General features: G+C 39.4%; 1 protein-coding gene across 3 annotated transcripts; it reads right to left on the minus strand.

Annotated features, from left to right (window-relative positions):
- Positions 1-375: 375 nt before the first annotated feature.
- LOC127639922 (max-interacting protein 1) lies at positions 376-20,430 on the minus strand. Of its 3 annotated transcripts, none has more exons than XM_052122259.1 (6): positions 20,148-20,430; positions 17,365-17,467; positions 13,439-13,468; positions 4,080-4,194; positions 2,117-2,306; positions 376-1,738 (listed from the first exon to the last, which is right to left on the minus strand). In XM_052122259.1, the coding sequence occupies exons 1-6, from the start codon at positions 20,365-20,367 to the stop codon at positions 1,578-1,580; spliced, it is 819 nt and encodes a 272-aa protein (XP_051978219.1). In that variant the 5' UTR covers positions 20,368-20,430; the 3' UTR covers positions 376-1,577. The 3 variants fall into 3 exon arrangements, with proteins under 3 accessions (XP_051978219.1, XP_051978218.1, XP_051978220.1); XM_052122258.1 differs by having other exon boundaries at positions 376-1,741; XM_052122260.1 differs by lacking the exon at positions 20,148-20,430 and adding an exon at positions 17,639-18,046 and having other exon boundaries at positions 376-1,741.
- Positions 20,431-21,006: the final 576 nt, after the last annotated feature.

A 21,006-nucleotide genomic window follows, 5' to 3' on the forward strand; every position in this document is an offset into this window, starting at 1 on the left:
ACAATTGGTGAGTAACTTGAAAATGATGTCACAATGTTAATAATCTTAATGGTCCTAAATGTCAGCTTCATTTTCTTAATACTATATATATATATATATATATATATATATATATAATTGCATTTTCAACAGTGTGGGCTTAAATATGCCCAGGATATTTTCTTAACTGGTTTTGTGAGAATCACCCTACTAGTAGTGGAATGCCTTTCAGCTTTAAAACAAATACAATTATAAACAAAAATTGAATAAATAAAGAGTGCTACTCAAAGGGTAGCATGCCTTTAGCAGAGGTCCATGCTTTGGCGTTCACTCGTTCAGTTGTTCGTTCTTGTGTGATCGATTTTAAGTACTTCAGTGTGTTGGTTTTCTTATCATTTGTTGTTTGTTTTTTTTGTCTTTTTTTTTTTTTTTTCAAGAAAGTCATAAAATTCCTCGGGCAGCCACAGAATTGAAACTACTGGACGTTTCATCCAGCATAATGAACTAATAATACATGCCACCATGAAAGACTTTCAGAGGAAGATAGTCAATCTTTGCAAAAATATAATTTCAAATGCACAAAACACAAGACACACAATACAGCAACAATAGTTCTACCCATGGGTAACTACCTTTTTTTTCCAACTCAGTTTTTCAGTTCAACTTTAAATGTATTAAACTATTGTATTTATGTACAAAAGCGAGCAAGTTGGCATTGCTCTTTTGGACGGACACAAGGATTGTGTCTCAGAAGTTGGAGTGCTAATGTGTTGATTCTGACTACAGGAGTTTATTGCTTATTATTGCCAGGAGAAACATCTATTTAAACACGGGGTTGGTTTGACATGGCATCGGTTCTATGGAGGGCTCTACGCAGTCGAGTGCAAGATTGCTTAGTTGTAGCTGCTGTGTGGAGATGAGGTCCACAATTTAAATGCACCAATATTCCCACAGCCATGGGATTGTTGTGTTTCCTTGTCTTTGATGAAACAGCAGATTTATCTGCATGACTGGTTTTGTGTCACATAGCACCAATGACAGTCCTTGTTGCTGCTTAGCAGCGATGTAAAAACAAAACAAAACATACCAGACAAAAATGAAACCAGATACGGGGCTACTTGTGATGATATTGAGCACAGGTGTACCAATTTGTAGATTTCGTAAGTTTTGCCGAATGTTTAACCAGTGACCAGTTCACGACCCGTGCATGTAAAGAATCAACAATCAAGGGTTTGAAATAAAAAAAAACATATAACTTTTTTTTTATACAATTCAGCTTTCCTTTTGGAGAAAAAAGGGTTTCGACACTGATATTTATCAGTCTAATGCGTCATACACTCTTCCATTCAGGGATAAAACCATCTTAAAACTTAATTAAATCACAATCACAGATTGTTTCCATCTCATTCATATTCTCTCGGATACATTCACAAACATTAAACAACAAATCAGGCATTTTACTTAGGGTGGGCTGTGTTCTGGTCACCTGACTTCAATGAGAGTCTCTGATTGGTCAAGGAGCGATAGGTGGCAAGGAGACAGGACTCATTTTGAGGGCTGGGACAGTGTGTGTATGTGTGTGTGAAGTGGCGCTTGTTTTATGAGCTGAAGGCCAGTTTGATGCTGCAGGAGGAGTAGCCCTCATCGCTGGCAGTGCTCTGTAGACTGCTGTGGTCGTCCAGATCGCTGGTGCTGGCTGTACTGACGCTGTCGAGCTCTCCATGAGAGAACTCTGTGCTCTCCACGTCCACCTCCATCTCTTCTGTTTCCAAAGAGAGAGAACATTTTTGATTTACTGTGTAACAGATTAAGTGCATCACATGATACCAAATACAAATGCCACAAGAACCATTCTGAAAGTTAAGTAAATTATTCAATGTAATTTTTCGCTCAATTTGTTATGCTGATAATATTACAAATATATATATATTTTTTTTATAATTTTTTTTTATTATTAGAAAATGGAAAATAGAAGCATTTTCATTCAGCATCAGATGCAGACAATAATATTTGAAAGCAGAAAATATTTATTATCTATTTTCCAAGGCTTTTGGTCAATTTCAGTCTTATATCACACTGGCTGATATAAGAGTCTTTAAATAGTGTATGTGCATTTTGGTTAATGCAGACCCCATACCTTGGTCTGAGTCGGAGCGGTAGGATTGCTCTGAGCAGACAGTGGAGCCTACGCTGTCAGTGCGTATCCTCTCTCCCTCCAGCACACCCCCGCCGCCCCGCAGCAGGTCCAGACGCCTCCGAAGGTGACGCTGCTCTCGCTCTAAATTATCCAACTGATACTGAGACTTGCGCTCCACTTCCTCCAGTTTCTATGAGAAGACAAATAACAATGACTCATGGATCATTACTGAAAATCACTAAAAACATCCACAGGAAATCACGGTGAACTGCTGTATCAGTAAACACACATCCATCAAAACAAAATATTCTAAGAGTTCCCATACTTTTTGACCCATTCATTTCCATGAGCTTTCCAGTCGTGCATGTTTACATTTTGCTCGCAAAGCGGACATCACTATGATAATTACTATGAAATCTTTATTAATAAATAAACATTCAATAAAACAGCAGGGAATAACTGAAGGTGAGGCATGATTGATAGTGGTGTGTCCATGTGTGTTTTGTCAAGCTGATGGCTGTTTACTACAGATTTGAACCCAGTTTGGATCAATAATCCTTCCACACGTGACTCTGCTGACCCCGTAATGCATTACGCTAGAGTGCAATACAGCATGACCCCCAGCTAAAACCACATATGCACACACACACACGTGCACACACACATAACTGGTTGGGAGAGCTTAACCTGTTATGGGAGGGAAAAACCAGTAGGACATCAGAAAGAAAAGCAAAACTAAAATAAAGGGTTATCATCACATGCATATTTTAAACAATAGGTATCTTCTGTCTATAGTGGTAGAGAGAGATTTTACAATAAAGCTTTGGAGTGAGCGAAACTCGTATGTCACTTCCGTAAGAGATTTAACTCTGAAGTATCTGCGTGGTTTCAATGTGTTGTGGCTATTTCATTGCGTGTATATGAAAATGTATTTTTCGAATCCAGGATCTGTATGTTTTGGCTAATGGTCGACCGATTTAGATTTTTCCAATGGCCATTGTCAATAAATAGACAGATATAAATGTCTTAATTAAAATAAAAATGTCAAGAAGAGATATCTGTATAGGACAAAGCATACTAAGGTTTTTTCACGTGCTGGTACGTCTTGCACACAGTGGGATTAGGGCTGTGCCTATACAATAACATATTGTATATTGCAATACATTTTCTCACAATATGGTATAAATTCTTTAGATCCATATATCGATACGTTTACTCAGCGATTTGTGTATACATGTCCAACAGTTAAATAACAAAGAAGCAGGTTGTTAAATAAGCACAAATTCTTAGGGTGCATCCCAAAACGCACACTTCTGCACTATTCTACGCAATTTTGTAGTGTTAGTAGTGTGAGTGGTATGTACAACTTAAATGCAACGGTGTACTACAAATTCCCAGATGAAGTACTTCTTCAACCAAAATAACGGAGTGTGGAATGTTGGACACTTTGTTCAAATGTGAGTAGAATGCTTTACCATTACCCCAAGCTGTGTGAACGTCTTCATTATTTGAGATATACACTTAGTGACCACTTTATTAGGTACACCTGTACACCTACTTATTTACGCGATTATCTAATCAGTCAATCATGTGGATGCAGTGTAATGTATAAAATCATTCAGATACGGGCCAGGAGCTTCAGTTAAATTTCACATCAACCATCAGAATGGGGAAAAATATGATCTCAGTGATTTGAACCACGGCATGATTTTTGGTGTCAGATGGGCTGGTTTGAGTATTTCTGTAACTGCTGATCTCCTGGGATTTTTTCATGCAGTTTAACGGAAACAACAGATGCAAACTCACACTGACCACAGGAGCACCACAGGAGCACCACAGTTCAATGTGTCAGAGCTGCATAAACCGCTAGGTCGTAGCTCTGATATAATTAGCTTAATTTAGGAGCAACAGACTTGATGGGAGGTCCTTACCAGTACATGTGCACAAGTGTGAGTGTGTTTACCTTTATGTGTGATTTGGCCTTGTTGAGCAGTCCAAGTGTGGTGTGACGGCTGCAGTCTGGTCCCAGTGGGATGAGAGTCTTCAATCGCTCCAGACACAGACGGAGGTGGGCTCGACTGAGGACACGAGAAAACAGAAGTGTCAGCCTGATGCATACATACATACATACACACACACACACCCTGAAACTAACCTGCCGTGACCATGTGGTTTCGAGGTGAAAATTTACAGACAAAACATTTTACAAGACAATGGAGCCTTCTCCACCTTAAACAGAAAGTACTCATGCACACCCACACATCCAATTGGCAACTAAGGGATAGTTCACACAAAAAATCTGTTGTCATTTAATCACCCTTATGTCGTTCTGAACCAGTATGACAAACAAATATCATGTTAGGTAAATAAATAAATGACAGTATTTTCATTTTGGGGTGAACGATCCCTTTAAAAAGTTGCCCTCTAGGAAGTGCTTGAGGTTGTATCCATTCGGAAGTGGAGGTGACCTGAAAAATCCCCCTCCCAAAGAATGCCCAATACCGTAGATTGCTTTTACAAGACATGCAGACATTCTGTCTGCATTCTACAAGAGTGCAGACAAGAACACGCTTGCGTGTGAGTGATCAGTACCAGCGAATGCACTTCCAATTCTCTTATTGAAGCTTTTCAACCCTTATTCTGTTGAATTTCATTCTTATCTGCAATGAAGATGGCTGCTCTGTGCCTTTTACACATACACGCACATACACACTGTCTGTCTGCCCTGTGACAATGGCAGTAGATTTATCACAAGCCTTATCACTATACGTCTGAGGACCATCAGGAGGGTACTGTTATCAGTACACCTGTCACGTAGGCGTTCCACTGTCTGCCTCAATATGCATGTAGACGTTGATTGACCAACATAGTGCATTAATGGCTATGAGAGTCTTTTAGCAATTTGTAATAATGGTCACAGACCTCAAGTTTGTCTACACCAAACTCAACCCACATCCTATTTCAAATAGCTTTAAAATACTTCTCAAACTATCCCCAAACAGCTCCCATGTCATCTGTCTACAAACACGATGGATGTCAGGTCATGCACAACAGTGCTTGATGGAAGCCTGTATATCTTCATTTGTTTGCCTTAGTCTGTGTGTGTGGCATGATAAATGGCTTTGTTTGAGTCACCAGACGGAGTCCGTGCCAAACAACAATCACTATGTCTGTCGTCTCGCTGTCAAACCGAAAAACAACATACAGTATACTTACCTAATTATGACGTCATAGCAGGTCACGCAACAAAACACTTTAGTTTCTACGGTACTTAAAAAAAGACCTTTGGCCATACATAAAGCAAGGTGGATTAACAAAACAAAAACAAGTACATGTGCACACTCAAACACTGGACATAAAATGGTATAGGTAATGTTGGGTGTGTTTCTGTGTGTTTGTATTACTATGAATAACCTGTGGTGTTATCGACTATCCAAATGCAACAAGATTATGTAACATGTTAGCAAGAGCTTTGACAAACTACACACGGTACACAATTGCATCGTCTTAGAATGAACCTTGATAGTCGTGGGTGTGAAAAATCTGTGCTTCAAATCTGGTCAAGTTCTGGCTCTGGTAGATTTGCAGTTGTACACTCCTCTGCATTAGTCATATAGAGAACTCTATACTCGGTATAATAATAACTCAAATCAAAAGCGTGCTTCTTAGGTTAGAGCATGTTCAGGCTTGTTCTCACTCACAACCCCGGAAAGACTATTTTTTATGACCAAATGTTTTCACGTGCACTTTAAAATGACACAATCTGCAGACACATAAGTTCATAGAGAATACATTTGAACAAACCAAGATGATCTAATACAGAAAGACAGAATGATGGATAGATAGTGATAGATATAACGAGTGATTGAACAAATGATTCATAGAAAGAACGTTAGATAGTGAGATATAGAGCGATAGAGAGAGATAGACAAAGAGCTAGATCGATGCATAGAGCAATAGAGTGCTGGATACAGACAGTGATAGAGCGAATGTTAGAGCAACAGAGTGACAGAGCAATAGATAGAGCATTAAAACGAACATAGATAGTGACAAACAATAGCGCAATAGATATAATGATAGATAGAGCGAACAACAGATAGACAGACAGAATGAACAATATTGATAGTGATAGTGATGGATAAATAAGATCTACATTAGAACAAAATTCACTATCTCTCCATCAACATCTTCTAACCTTTTACCACCATCCCTCGCTCCTGACGTGGCAGCAACACAGATGCATGACCACAGGCCAGACAGAGTAAGAAAAGAACGGAAGTGCACTTTAGATTGTCTTTTGTTGCTCGATGCCACTGATTTAGCCTACATAGCAGTGGTTTGCTTAGTTTTCTTCACCTTAATCTCAACACCAAGATCATATCAAAAGGTGAAGAGGGTTTTAAGGGTGGGTGTAGACAAAAACACACAAACACGCGTTTAAGGGGGTTGTTGTTTCTTGCTCTTGTGGGTTCAGAGACAATGATTGTTCACTGTGTTTGAGGTCTGCACAAACACCCCTCATGTCGTCTTGCGAGTCCACGTGAGCTCAAACCTGGCGGCGCCAAATCTGGTGGCCGTCTATATACTAAGCGCATTAAAACCACAAGAGCATTTCAAGACAAGTGTTTTAATGGTTGCATTTTGACCAATTGGTTCTGCTTTTGTAATGCTGGGTTGTGTATGGAACAAGGTATTTCTGAGGAAAAAACACAAATGAACACTATATCAGAGAATACGGGTAACTGAAGGACTGTGGAAAACATGTTATCCCGTCTGCTCTGTTCTCTGAGGAGTGTGGGTTTTATTAGGGGGTGTAAACGCTTGCCCCAGATTCCGCTTGGTTTATTGGTAAATAATGAATGGAGCTGGCATAATGTGATGGGGTTGACATTTTAATAACTAATGTTAAGGTCAAGAGGGTGTCGACACGTTCCCTAATTGCAATCTGTAGAGTTTTATGAATTTTCCAGCACAATCAGTGCAGAAAATTTGTCAAAAGCACACAGATTTTTTACAGGTTCAGCTATTAGGCATGTGTATATACAGTACATAAATCTGTGTGCATATAAAAACACACCAACTGTTTAATCAGTGGCAAGAAACAACCAGAACCAATCGGCAATCAGCACCTTAGCCTGTGCAGCAAGCTAAATTCTGCACCGATTCTTGCACCGATGAGGAAACGCACCTAAAACACAAGCTTCATAGGGAGTGTCCACAGTTCATTTGGAGCCCTGTTTAGACGTTATGATTCTTCGAGTAAGCACACAGAGTGCATCATGTCTACATGTAAAGTGTGCCACAGGCGAGGACGTATTTAAAGCAGCACAAGCATGTAATATAGATGAAGCACGGAGCAGTCGCATATGAAGGCATGGATGCAACAAAGCAATGCAAGTACTGTACATTCACATGCTAGAACAGCAAGGGTTGTTTCCAACAGATTTCCCATCTTGTATTTTTTTTCTCCATTGCCTCACATGATTCCTTTGAACTGTCAGATCACATGTCCAGGTTTTGTAAACCAGTGCACATATTAATGAGCAAGAACAGGCTTTGGGTACTCAAGCCCTGATTTTGAACCAATTAATATCTGAGTTACCAGCTTTTTTAAGACTCGTTTCATTTAAAGAGCTGTCTCCTTGCCTGTATTATGATGTCATTATGAGTGAGCATGTGAAAGTGTCACCCTCAGTGCCCTAGCATTTGTCAAAGCAGCCCTCAACCCTCAGATTAACCGAGAGCAGAATCCTCCCCCACTTCACAAACACACAGATGGGCCATTATTGGTGCTAGCCCTCCATTCTCATGTAATCTGCCTGATAACTGGACTCAGAGCAACGTGAGCTTCACATTAAAAGAGATATACCAACCTAAAAGCAACATACACTCTTGCTGGGGAAAAAACGCAGCCTTTTAACATGGGCAGAGTGAGGGAGGGAGAAAGATAGAGGTGGAGAAAGAGAGAAAGAAGGTTTATAGATGTAAAGTTAGAATGTGGGGGTAGCCAGGATGGAGAATGAGAGGGAGATGAATAAGGTAGAAGGAAGAGATAGTTGTAGAAAGACGTACAGTCAGCCACAGTGATGGCACTCTATGTAATCATACAGTACTCGCAAACAATGAAGCCTTTGAGCCATGCATGGGACGAACCAATGACAGCTCACTGCACCGTATGACACATGAAAGAGATAGAAAGAAAAACAGAGAATGAAAGGGAGGTAGAGAGTCAGAATAGAATCTTCAACAGGCCTTGGATATACTCTTGTTGCACTCCGGGTTAAAAACTATAGACAGAGTTATGGCTATAGACTACAGGGATATAAAGAATCACGTACACCCTCTGACATAACAGCTGTGGTGTGTGTTGCCACTATAAGTCCATCAAGCAAAATTCCTGTTGTGCATATTCCCATTGAAATGACTGTACTTTGCCAGTGGAATTTAACCATTCAAAAGGTAAAAGTGATCAAGCATTTAAGTTATTACATTTGGTCCGACCCAACCTTGAAAATATTGCTACAGCATTGGTAGGCCCACAAACCTATAGTGTCATACTTAAACACTTGACAGAAGTTTTGCCAAACAAACTTCAGGTTTTAAGGGTATTGCTGATTATGTTCAACTGACTATTAGATTCAGTAATGTTAATTGCTTCCTATGCATGGGGCGAACCAATGACAGCTCACTGCACCGTATGACACATGAAAGAGAAAGAGATAGAAAGAAAAACAGAGAATGAAAGGGAGGTAGAGAGAGGCAGAATAGAATCTTCAACAGGCCTTGGATATATTCTTGTTGCACTCCGGGTTAAACACTACAGACAGAGTTATGGCTATAGACTACAGGGAAATAAAGAATCACGTACACCCTCTGACAAAACAGCTGTGGTTAAACGAGGCCTGCACTGGCCCATCAGTAACACATGGATTAATTCACACGTGCCAAGTTGTAATCTGCTCCACACAGCCCAGACCAGCAGACCCCACTCACATGTATAGATTTTAGGTGTGTTCATATGATCACTGCCCCGTCCCTAAAGCCCTTGCAGATGCTTGTGTACATGGAAAACACAGATTTTTGTTAATGTCCAATTCCCTGTTAGGTGTGTTTTAATTGGCCAGAAGGTTGTGAACGCTTTGGGGTTGTAATCTAATAAATGTTGAGTGCTCCCAAAAACAAACAAGAAGAAATGATAAATCACCAGATGTTTAGATCATACAACTCTTTAACACTCTCTAACACACTCACACTCTCTCTCTCTCTCTGCAGGTGAACATGGTGTGGGCAAATGTTAAGAGAGTGTAAAACTTGAAAAAACTACTTTGCCATGCTGCCTCTTTTTAATGCTGCACTATATACTATGGGAGAGTAAAGTTATAAAGAAACTCACAACTAAAATAATTTACTCGTCCATTTTTAATATTTAGTGTAGCTATGTACAAAGCATTTCCCACACAGAGGTCACTGCCAACCATGAAACTTCCTATTGTTCATCGCTGCAAATTCACGTGTAAAGCTACATTTGCTGTAGGACATTACTTTGCCATTATAAGTCCATCAAGCAAAATTCCTGTTGTGCATATTCCCATTGAGATGACTGTACGTTGCCAGCGGAATTTAACCATTTATTTATTGCTGATTATGTTCAACTGACTATTAGATTCAGTAATGTTAATTGCTTCCTACTTTAAATGATCCTCAGCTTTTAATTCTAGAATTGGCTTGCAAAAAACTATTAGAGAAGTCAAAATATGTTGGGTGTGGCTGTATAGCAAACAAGCTTCATGTTGTCATTAAGGATATCTGTCTGTTTGTGTGTCGTCTTTGTAACCTTATCCACCAATAGCCATGGGTGTTGCATTTGCAGGGAGATGGTGTCCCTGCGTGCAATAAAACAGGGTGTTCTTTTACAGAACACACAGTAAATGTAGGGCAAGGCAGAACACTGGTGACCTCCAATTCTCGAACGTCATCTGCTATACTCTTCTGATAAAGACTATCATAGGAGTTTGTGTCCTTGCTTTGGATCACAATCTTTCAGTGTGAGTGTAAGCCACAAGTGTTTTGTGAACACGCCCTAGCACATGTGCAGGTCTCTATGCACTTGCTTACTGGACCACAGATCACACCTTCTAAGCTGCTTTTGCCGGCCAAGAAAAGCTTATAAGGCATCAAGTCAGAGAGAACAGCCAGTTCTAGCTTCCCCTGGGAATTCTGGAAACCCCTCAAAGGGAAGGGGAACATTCTGACCCCAGCTTCCTCTGTACCACCTTAGTACACAGGGAGGACAAAATGTATGATCATCAAAAGTGAGTTCCTGAAGAGTAATCTTTAGCTAGTGATTATGGCCCAACAACTTCTACATATACTTGCCCGAGCTCCTCTATGTTCTCAATAGAGCTTTTCTTAGGGCCAGCAGTCTATTTTCAGTAAACCAGCCTGGCAGCTTTATTCCTGAGCCCATGCATTTTGACTGTAAATTCACCACGGCCCACACAACAACAACAACATGATTAACACACAACCAAACAAACCCTCGCTCTCATACAGCCAATAATTAACAACCACATAACAACTCTATTTGGAAATGAAATCATTGAGAACATGGCAGTTTAATAGAACATTTCCCAACTGAAATACACTGTAATTTCTAAGCTTGCAACATGCAACCCAAGTTTAGGAAGTTGAGGCTCACCACATCTGTTCAAAGACATCAGAAGATCAAATGGCGGCATACTTGTCTGAGTGCACATGTGTTTATCTGCATGTGTGTTGTGGCTTGTATGAGGCCATAATGTGGTCACAAGGCTTTCATCTCCTTCCTCTTCCTTTATGAAGAACAAAAACACTGTACTATCTCTCATCACATCTCAGGTAAAATTAAAGCGTATGTGATGCCTAACAGACACAAAATGGTTACTGGTTGTACGGCCATGGTGACAAGGAAACTGTCCCTCTCATGCCTCCAGTTGGCCTGACATGTTGTACCAATGAGCTAAAGACACATTACAATGTGTTACAGGTTGTTGTATAAGATATGGGAATAGAAATTTTGTAATACATGCATGGAATCAAGGGCATTTTGGTGCTGGGTGTGCCTGCTGACTCGCCATCTTGTGCTTTCATCATCTTATGTTGTGTAATATTTCTTTGTGCTGACACTTAGGGTTGTTCGACCAGCCCTGGCCTCTTTATCTGCCCCAAACCCACACAAATCCACACCGCCGCACTGACAACTTCTCACATGGGTGTACATTATCTGAGAAACCCAGCTGGCTTGGGAGAACATTAATTTGAGTATACTTGCACAAGCACACACACGCGTACGCGAACACACACACACACACACACAATATATTTAAAACACTCCGCAAAAGTGCTTGTGTTTTGGTCCGTCAATGAGTAAAAGCACTTTAATTGTAAGTGTTCATCCATTTCATCCAACCTTGTACACATAGTTACCGTCTCACCCATTCTGTCCTATCCCAGATGATTGGCAAGCAAATAGATGTGACACTCCTTGAATGGGCCGTGCTTAATAAAAGTTAATTGAACTGAGCTCCAGGTCTTCAGATAGAGGGTCACAAAGGAGTTCCTGTTAGTCTAGACAAAGTTATTTTGAATCTTTGAAGTGGAGCCTCCCTTATTTGCGTGCACAGAGCTTAAACAGCAGGCCCCTCACTGTCGCCGTTTAACGTTGATCAGATAAGCACTCAAGAGACTTGAGCCTCACACACATAAATCCAGCACTACATGCTGAACATTCAAGGAACTAGAACATGAAGTTCATCATTTGCCTACTCTACATGGGTTGGCAATTTTAAAGGACTAAATAATTTACATTTGCTGATGTGTTATTTTACAAATGTGAATGGCTTTGCTGTGTAGTTGCTAAGCTATGTTCTCACTGTGTTTTCACCAAATGTTGCCACCAAGCCTCCATGATATCCTGTTGCCTGAATATGGCATGAATTCTTCCTTTAAAGTCTATGGGATTTTATTGCCTGTTTTGTTGTACCACATTTAGCAAAAATCATGTATTACTTGGAATACTAAAAGCACATTTACGGTTAGGGGTTTAAAAAACCTAATAATAAGTAAGAGCAATAGAAGTGATACTTGCATATTGTCCTCCTGTTATGCAACTGACAATGTTCAATACTCTTTACAAATGGCATGAACTGTAAGTCTCTGATTTCTGCCTTCTCCCTCTGCTAAGGGTAGTAATCTAAAACTGTGGTGACAGTAGTTGTGAAGGATCGAGGAGTGGGTGTGAGGGGATAAGAGGGAATGCCCTTAGATAAGCAGAACTGGTTGACCTCTTACTTTCACTTTTAGATACCTGTTGATGCAAGGACAGGGTTGAAGACAACATAATTCAGTGGCCTTATAACTGGTTATGCTATGTAGGTGTACATTTTCAAATTGCATTAAATGTAGCTTCAGTACTAGTGGTCCCCACTAGTACTAGAGGGAGAGTCGATATTGCAAAGTAGAGAGCACAATAGTCTGGATCCAGAAGTCAAAATCCCATTGATTTTTTCCATTGACAAAGTCATTTTTAACAATTACTTGAAAACCTTTAAAGACAGACCTACCATGAGCTCTGAGGCTGTTCTTTGGTGATATATGTTGAAGCCATAAGTCTGTATTATTTCAACATATTATTTCTTTTCTTTTTTTTTAATTATGTTTAATAGAGGCATTCCCGCTAAAGAACAACACTACCCATGATCCTCAAGAGAAATGCTCCACCAATCAAATAATTGCTGTCAACTGGGCCAGTACCAGATGAGCATTGATATCTTTAGAAAGGGCCAATCAGAAGTTCCAGGGGAACACAAGAAAAATCTAAGGGGGTTTCTTGACCACCCCCCCCCCCCATCCCTCACTAAGACCCGGCCATAGCAGATAAAATGTGACAAACAAGCTCTGCAGCCACTGCCCACATGCATGACGTACTGTGAATGGTGCAATCAAGTCGTTATTCTTACATTTACAAACGACTTAGATATTTGCAAATATCTAATTATTTATCAATAACATTTTAAACATTGCTTCTATACATACACAACAACTTTAAATATACATTTTTATATCTTACCATTGTTTTTAATTTGATTACATCATTCGCAATGACTCGTGGGATTGTAGTTTATGCCCTCTTGAAAGCAACAATATTATCACATCATAACCCAGATACCTATATAATTCACTCTTGCCAATTCCCACCCCTATTCAATACTGGACACTATATACATATATATATATATATATATATATATATATATATATATATATATATAAAATTGTACTTACCGATTTTTCTCCAGCTCATTGTGCGTAGACCTATAAAACAAAAAAGAAAAAGCTAATGAGCAAACATAACCACTTTTATTTGTGTTTGAGGAATTAAGGCCATGTTCACACAGCAGAAGAATACGGTTGTCAGTCCTGTATGAGTGCTTCATCCAGTTATGTTCACACACATGTCAGTTATTAACGAGAGTGAGAACCGCATTCTATAACCAAAATGACACCCATGAATTTTCATGAGTCATAACCTTATTTTCGGCAAACCTGTGCTTTGTGAAAGGAACCGTACTAGTCAACTAGTTGTTAGTTACGGCATATAATGTGAGAGACATGCTGCTCTGTATTTCATGTGGGGTTTCGTTAACTCACGGATATGGAGATATAAACAACAGCCAGCCATTGTTTTCCAGCGGAGTTGCCCGAAAATGCAAGTAGCGTAACAGAAGTGTATATAAAAAAAAATTTAAATTACAAATCAATCAGTGATTGTTGGATAATTATGATTTGACACATGTACTTATGCCCTGATTAGACTTGTTTCATTTAATAACATGTCGCCAATTGTAACAAGACTTGCTGGTGGTATGGACACCACCTATTTTTATATTTACTTTAGTCACTGTCACCATGGTCACAGCTGTTAAAATACGGTTGTGACTTTCGTTGTTCTTTTATACAGACGGTATTCAAGCCACTACTGTAAGCCATTGCATGAACAGGATATTTCATGACTCATGCCAGTAAGTAAATGCGGTTGTCATTCCCAAACACTGACTGTGTGAATGTAGCTTAAATGCACTAAATGTTTATTATAACCCATATCATAAACACAAGTTATTTTCTTGAGCACTTAGCTCCTGAATTAAACATCAGCTCTCATTGTCAGATCAGAGAACATGCGAGTGGACAAAAGCCCAGCCTCTTGCAAAGAACAAGGCTATGCATCATTAAATGTTCCGATGGATTTACTAATTAATCTTTATTGTGGGGGGGGGGGGGTAAACCAGCTCCCCCATTGCAACCAATCCAGTGGCTCCAGTGGGAATTAACGAGACTGCTCTAAATTACCCACATGTCAGTACAACTCTTTGTTTGCAGCAAAAAGACAGAGAAATTAAGTGTGCTGAGCTGAGAAAGGGAGCACAATGACCAGCCTACATCTGAGCATGTGAAAGAACTCTCCTCTTCATACAATGAGTGAGTACCAGTGGTCGCTCTCTCCGTCTCGCCCCCTCTCTCTCTCTCTGAGAGCACAAGACAGTGTTATGTTAATAATGTAAAGTGAATCAGCCATTCCCCTAAGAGGTTTTTTGTGAGGCAAAATGCTGAAAGCTTTTCCAAAGCTTTAAATGGCCGGCCGAACTGTGCATGGCAATGCCATTGCAGGGGCAGCACGATGTGGCCACTGTTGGGCCCTGCTTCTATGTCAGTCATGTGACCACTTCCCTTTATTGGTGACTATTAATACCAAAAGCGTGTTTTCATACACCCTGTAGCTGACCTGATGGCATTGACGTTTTTGCACAGGAGGATGTGTGTGGGCTTGGGAAGGGAGGAGGGATACATCAAGGGATGAAGGTGAAAAAAAGAGGAATGGTATGGCTGTGTTTCACAGCTTTTAATGTTGCATGACAGAATGTGTAGTGTCATGGGACATACACGGAGGTATTCTGCAGTTATTATTCACAGTGGCAAGTGCAACAATCTTGCGTTTTAATGCACAAAAATATGGGTTGCCCAAAGCAGAATGAAGACATTTTAAACGTAATGGCAACACAAACAAAAATCAGAACGCACACAGTATCATCCGAGCACTCTTTCCTTTAGCTATTTTAACTGAACCAGCCTGAATGGAGTCGTTTCTCCTTAGGTAAACCTCACACAGGCATGTAAGATGATCAGATAATGTTTCCTTTACATTACCTCCATCAGCGTGTACAGTAACACTGACCTGAGATCAGTCATCAAGATGTCTGATGCTTAGAAATACAGCGGAACAAAACATACAAGCCTACCACTATAAACATACTTGCACGCACAGTCTGAGCGCTACCTAGAAAGAGAGCATTTTTGGGGGATTTCAAAAGCTATTGAACTGCTCACCTAGCCAGCATTTTTGGGCATCGTAGACACATGCGCAATAATAAGTGCACCTAAGATACTCAAAAATGCTGTCATGGTAGGCAGCTCACTAGGTTTTAAGATGCCCATAAATGCAGTCTAGGTAGGGAACTCACAAGATTTTGATATACCCAAACATGATGTCTTGCTAGGCAACTCACCAAGTTTTGAGATGCCCAAAAATGCTGTCTATAGGTAGGCATCTCACTTGATTTTGATATACCTAAACATGCTGTCAAGGTAGGCAGCACACTAGGATTTAATATGGCCAGAAATGCTGTCTAGCTAGGGAACTCACCAGATTTTGATATACCCAAACATGCTATTGATGTATGCAGAACACTAAGTTTTGAGATGCCGATACATAAATGCTGTCTAGGTAGGCAACTCACTAGACTTTGATATATCCAAAAATGCTGTCTAAGTAGAAACCTTGTTGGGTTTTCAAATGCCAAACATGTCATCTAGTTAAACAGCTCACTGGATTTTGACATGCCCAAAGAGGCTGTTTAGTTAGGCAGAACACTAGATTTGATATTCCCAAACATGCTGTCAAGGTAGGCAGCAAACTGGATTTTGAGGTGCCCAAAAATTTACATGATTTTGATATACCTAAACATACTTTATATGTAGGCAGCTCACTAGGATTAATATGGCCATAAATGCTGTCTATGTAGGCAGCTCACTAGATTTTGATATACCTAGACATGATGTCTTGGTAGGCAGCTCACTAAATTTTGAGATGCCCATAAATGCTTTCTATATAGGCAGCTCACATGAATTTGATATGTTCAAAAAATGCTGTCAATGTAGGCAAAATGGCAGTCTGTGTTATATGAAGGCAAACTCCCAATGCCTTTTACAATATCAGTTTGTCGGGTTAACCCATTGTTTAATTGAAACATGGACTAGCTATTCTGCCATTAAGGAGTTTAAAGAGACGTTCTATATCAAGGTTGCATTGTAATAATCAAAGTGCAAGGGAAAAATATACCTCAAGCAAGCAACAACGTGACAAATGCGTCTTGTATAGACGGATTAAAACGCATATTAAACTGGAATCGTGTGGAATTACCTTTATTTCATCGAGATTTAGTCAAAAGAGAAACAGAATACTTAAAAAAAAAAAAACATGTTTTTGAAGATGTGGAAGTCGACGGAGAGAGATAATTGAATAAAGACGCCTCAGGCTGTTCACCTTGGCAGAAAGAAAACATCAGTTGCTGAAAATAAGATCGGTGTGTTCTAGGGTCCGGGGTAATTTTAACATCCTTTCGAAAAACAAAAGCGTAACCTGATTGTTTCAATGATTATTTAGCGGGTTATTGATCGAAGAGCGGTAAAAACCGGACGTCGTGTGATTATCTGCTGACAGACTTTCGGTTTAAACAAAACGAAACCCCATGGTTTCCGAGAATGAAAACAGGACGTGAGTTTTCACACGGTCCCTAACCTCAACGCTGCAGCAGTCCCGTTTGACAATCAGCTGATGAGAGCTTCTCTCCGCCAAAACAAATCCAGCAACAAATATAACACTACAGCTTCATTTAAAAGCAGTAATGTCTGTTTTATAAAACATTATATCAATATTCCAATATTACATAAGCCCGTCAGACATGATACATAGTGTTAAACAGTTTAAAATTTCAGAAAATACAGTAACAATAATTCAAGCTCTTATTTTCCAGTGACAGGTCTTGACAGATGTCAAAGCAGTATAATCTATGCACACGTCTCTGTCTGGCTTTGCTCCAGCAGTTTTTTCCACTCTCGTGGAAGTGAACAGAGGAGTCACGTCATGTGCTTACCTGTTGTGGTTGTTGCTGTACTTTTTATTTCGGAATTTTCTTTGTCTCTGGTAGCTGGAGTGCTGAATAGACGGAAAAGTCGAGGCATATCCATGTTCACACTCTGAAAAACACACCGCAGAAACGTGTCACATCTCTGATCACACGTCAATCACTGGCCCTTTAAAGTCCCTTTAAATACTCCAAAATTACAAAATACAGCAAATACCCAATTTAATATGAAATATGGCATTTGACATGTTAGAAAAGTGATTTTTAACCATCAAAAATGTACCTCTTTCTTTCCTTTCTAAATATTCGGCTGCTTCCAGTAACCTCTGTATATTCAGCACAGCAGTCATCCTTTTAATAAACCTATAGAGTCTGATATGTGATCACGGTGACAGCAATCGCTATGAAAACGGTTGAAAACGTAGCATTGAATATTCCTCCGATGGTTCACTTGCTATGTGGTTTTGTTTCAGTTTGCTTTATCGCAGACTAAATATATTTCCTCCAGAGTTAGCAAGCTAGCGACAACCAATTCTGTCCAATTTGACAGAAAACCTCCGATGCCGGTATATCAAAAGTGCTTTAGGAAAACAGTCGACTACAAAGTGTATAAAATAAGTAAAAACAGATACAAAAGAGAGCCCTAGAGCCCAGCCTGCAAAGTCCCTGGTACTTGCGCTCTCTTCTCCTCTCCCCGTTTGTTTACCTACTGTTTTAACAGCTGAGCGGATAGAAACCAAAACACGGCATTATGGGAAATGTAGTTCCATAACTAACCGGTCCTTTAACTCGAAAAGAGAAACCGCATTTAAAGTCCCATCAGTTTAAAGCATGCAGAACATATTTCAACACTAACTTTGATGTTTATTTCGATTATCTATCTATTGCATTTAAATGCTATATTCAAGGTTCTGCCACTAATATCTGATATCTAGCCAATTAAATATTTTAAAATCACAACATAAATAGGAAAATTATTTTCACTATTGAAACTTCCAGGACATTTAGGTTTTATTAATTTCCACTGCATGCCTGAAAAATTGCTATTTTGCATTAGGCTACGTATGTTCAGGTAAGCGTTATAACCCTGTAACATTTAAAAAAAAAAGACATCCATTTACTGCCCCATGTGGCTATGAAGAACATAAATATTATACAGCACACTATTTTTTATGTTGCTAAATTCAGGGTTCCGACATATTTTGATCAATGGATTTGCATGATTTTTCTAGTTGTTCGTGATTACTATTATTATACTGTTATTATTATTTGACCAAAAAAAAACACAATATCTAACCAATTAAAATATTTATATTTTAACCAAATATAAATAGAACAATATAATTCACAATAGAAGATTCCTTGATTTTTAAGACTATTAATTTTCATGACTTGTTCAGGCCTGGAAATCACTATTTCACATTAGATATGATCAGATATGCGTGATAACCGGTGAAGTTCACAAAATACACCGTTTTACGGCTTTCCCCCTGTTTGGCTAAACTACAAGTCCCACAATCCCTCACCATCAGTCACACTCAAGCTAGGCCCAGCAACATATGACATCACAGCACCACCGCTCTATGATTGGTTAGAGACTCTGGTAAGCGTCGGCCACACAAAAATCTCTGACCAATCAGAGCAGCGCAGAGTGCGCCATGTGGATGTCATTTGAACACACCCTCTAGGAAACAGGAAGGCAACGTTGTGAACTCTTTTGAAGTAGACATCTGCAGTCTGCATATAACATTTCGTATTTTGCCTATATGATGGGGTCTTTAAAATGGCGTTTATACTAAAAATCAAAAATCGAATGAATTACATGATGTAAATATATTGTTCCTAACGTGCTTTATCAATATACCCGTTATAATACTCAGTAAAATAACAACAGTTTCATACTGGCCTCAATGTCGTCAGTTTTATATAAATAAAAGCAGCAACATAAGCCTTTCTTACAGCTTTTCTCAAGGGTTGCATCTGTTTTCGGATTCATACATTAGGTCTTGCCAAAACACGCCATAATGCTTACACTAAGTATCTTATAGAAAATGTCGCATAATCAAATGCTTTTATTTATCAAAGTTTGATTAGCGTTTTGTGGTATTCATTATTCCTTTATCACTGACAGAGCAAAATTCAAACAATATTATACATGCTGAAAGAGGATTGAGAGTTAAATGCAAAACACTGTCCACCACAGTAAGAGGTGACGTCAGCCTGTGTTTTGTGGCAGCAAAATATGGTTTATTTATTTATTTGCTTATTTTACTCGAAAGATAGAGGGGACAAACAGCCTGGTGTCCCCGTTGAACAATGCCTGCCCCATATGACAGTATATGCCAGCTCGGGACAGTCAGTCTGCGTTTTGGGGCATAAACTGCGCTGCAGAGGGAATTATTTGCTGTTTTTGTACCTCTGACATGAAATTAAATTAAATGTGAACTAAATGTGACATTTTGTCACTTTGTATCTGTACCGATCAAAATACGACCATGCGATCAACCTAAACAGTTCAACTCACTGCAGGTGCTTATATGTATTTTATAACACGTTTAAAAATAAAAAGTTCTCCTCTTTTGCATGGAAACTCGATCCCTCAAAAGCATAGTCTGCGTTGGTTCTGAAGTGCTTCGCATATTGTGCCACATTGCACATGATCCTTGTCTACTTGGCTGATTGTTCGTTGAACTCAAACCCTTTGTTGTCTGAGTCTATTGACAATGAAACAGTTTCTCTGCATAACGCAAAAGAGTCAAAAACACTCGCACGAGCACCACAATTTCACTTACTTCCACCTTTCTTTTCGGCACTCTCAATGAAACTGGCAGCCTCCAATAAAACTTGGACGTTTTTCAGAAAAGTGTTTATCATTGAAGAGTCTGAGGAGTTGAAGACGTTATTGAAAGCGTAACTAGACATCTCAAAATCTTGCTGATCCAAAGATGTTTCGGACTCCATAAATAAGTCTTCAGTCTTTACGTCTCTTCGTTGTCTCTCACTCCTAACCATTTTGTCCCTGTACAATGGATATGGTTTGAAACTGTATGTGAGTTATTGCTGTGTGCTGCGCTATGAGGATCTACTGAATAAATGAAGGGAATGGAAATGGTTGAGGAGATAAAACACTTCGGCATTCCTGGGTCCTACTGCCTGCTGTGTGGTGGCTTGTCACGTCTACAATGTCCCCCCAATAATGACGTCATTGCTTTGACCACCTGCATTGGTGAAACACATTTCTCATGTACTATATAATGTGTGTAGATTACTTATGGAGTCAGAACACTTTTTAATTTTCCAAGATATTAAAAGCATTATAACAAAGGAGCAAATGCCTCCCATTGCTGACTAAGACCGTGTCTTGTTGCGAAGGCTGCTTGCTAGGTAGGAGCATCCTTTGAAGGCTGCATTATACTGAGTGTCCTCCTTTTTAAACAAATCTCGTTTAAACCAGATGGCCTTGGTAGGACAAACAGAAACATAACATAACGTGGTTGCTATGACAGCACGCCAGTCTTTAACAAGCATGAGCGATTTGAGTGAGATATGAGAAGGGAGTGTATGAGATACATTTTAGGAGAGTTATAAAGATGTAAAAGAAAAGAAAATTGATTTTACAGGTCTAATACTTTATTTTAATTATATATTAAT

The sequence above is a fragment of the Xyrauchen texanus genome, chromosome 48 (assembly GCF_025860055.1).
Source record: "Xyrauchen texanus isolate HMW12.3.18 chromosome 48, RBS_HiC_50CHRs, whole genome shotgun sequence".
Lineage (NCBI taxonomy): Eukaryota > Metazoa > Chordata > Actinopteri > Cypriniformes > Catostomidae > Xyrauchen > Xyrauchen texanus.

Coding starts and splice junctions, on each gene's coding strand:
- LOC127639922 (XM_052122258.1), bottom strand. CDS start 20,367: ATGGTTAGGAGTGAGAGACAACGAAGAGACGTAAAGACTGAAGACTTA. Junction 13,469..17,364: donor TACAGCAACAACCACAACAG/GTAAGCACATGA, acceptor TTTGTTTTATAG/GTCTACGCACAATGAGCTGG. Junction 2,307..4,079: donor AGGCCAAATCACACATAAAG/GTAAACACACTC, acceptor GTCTTCTCATAG/AAACTGGAGGAAGTGGAGCG.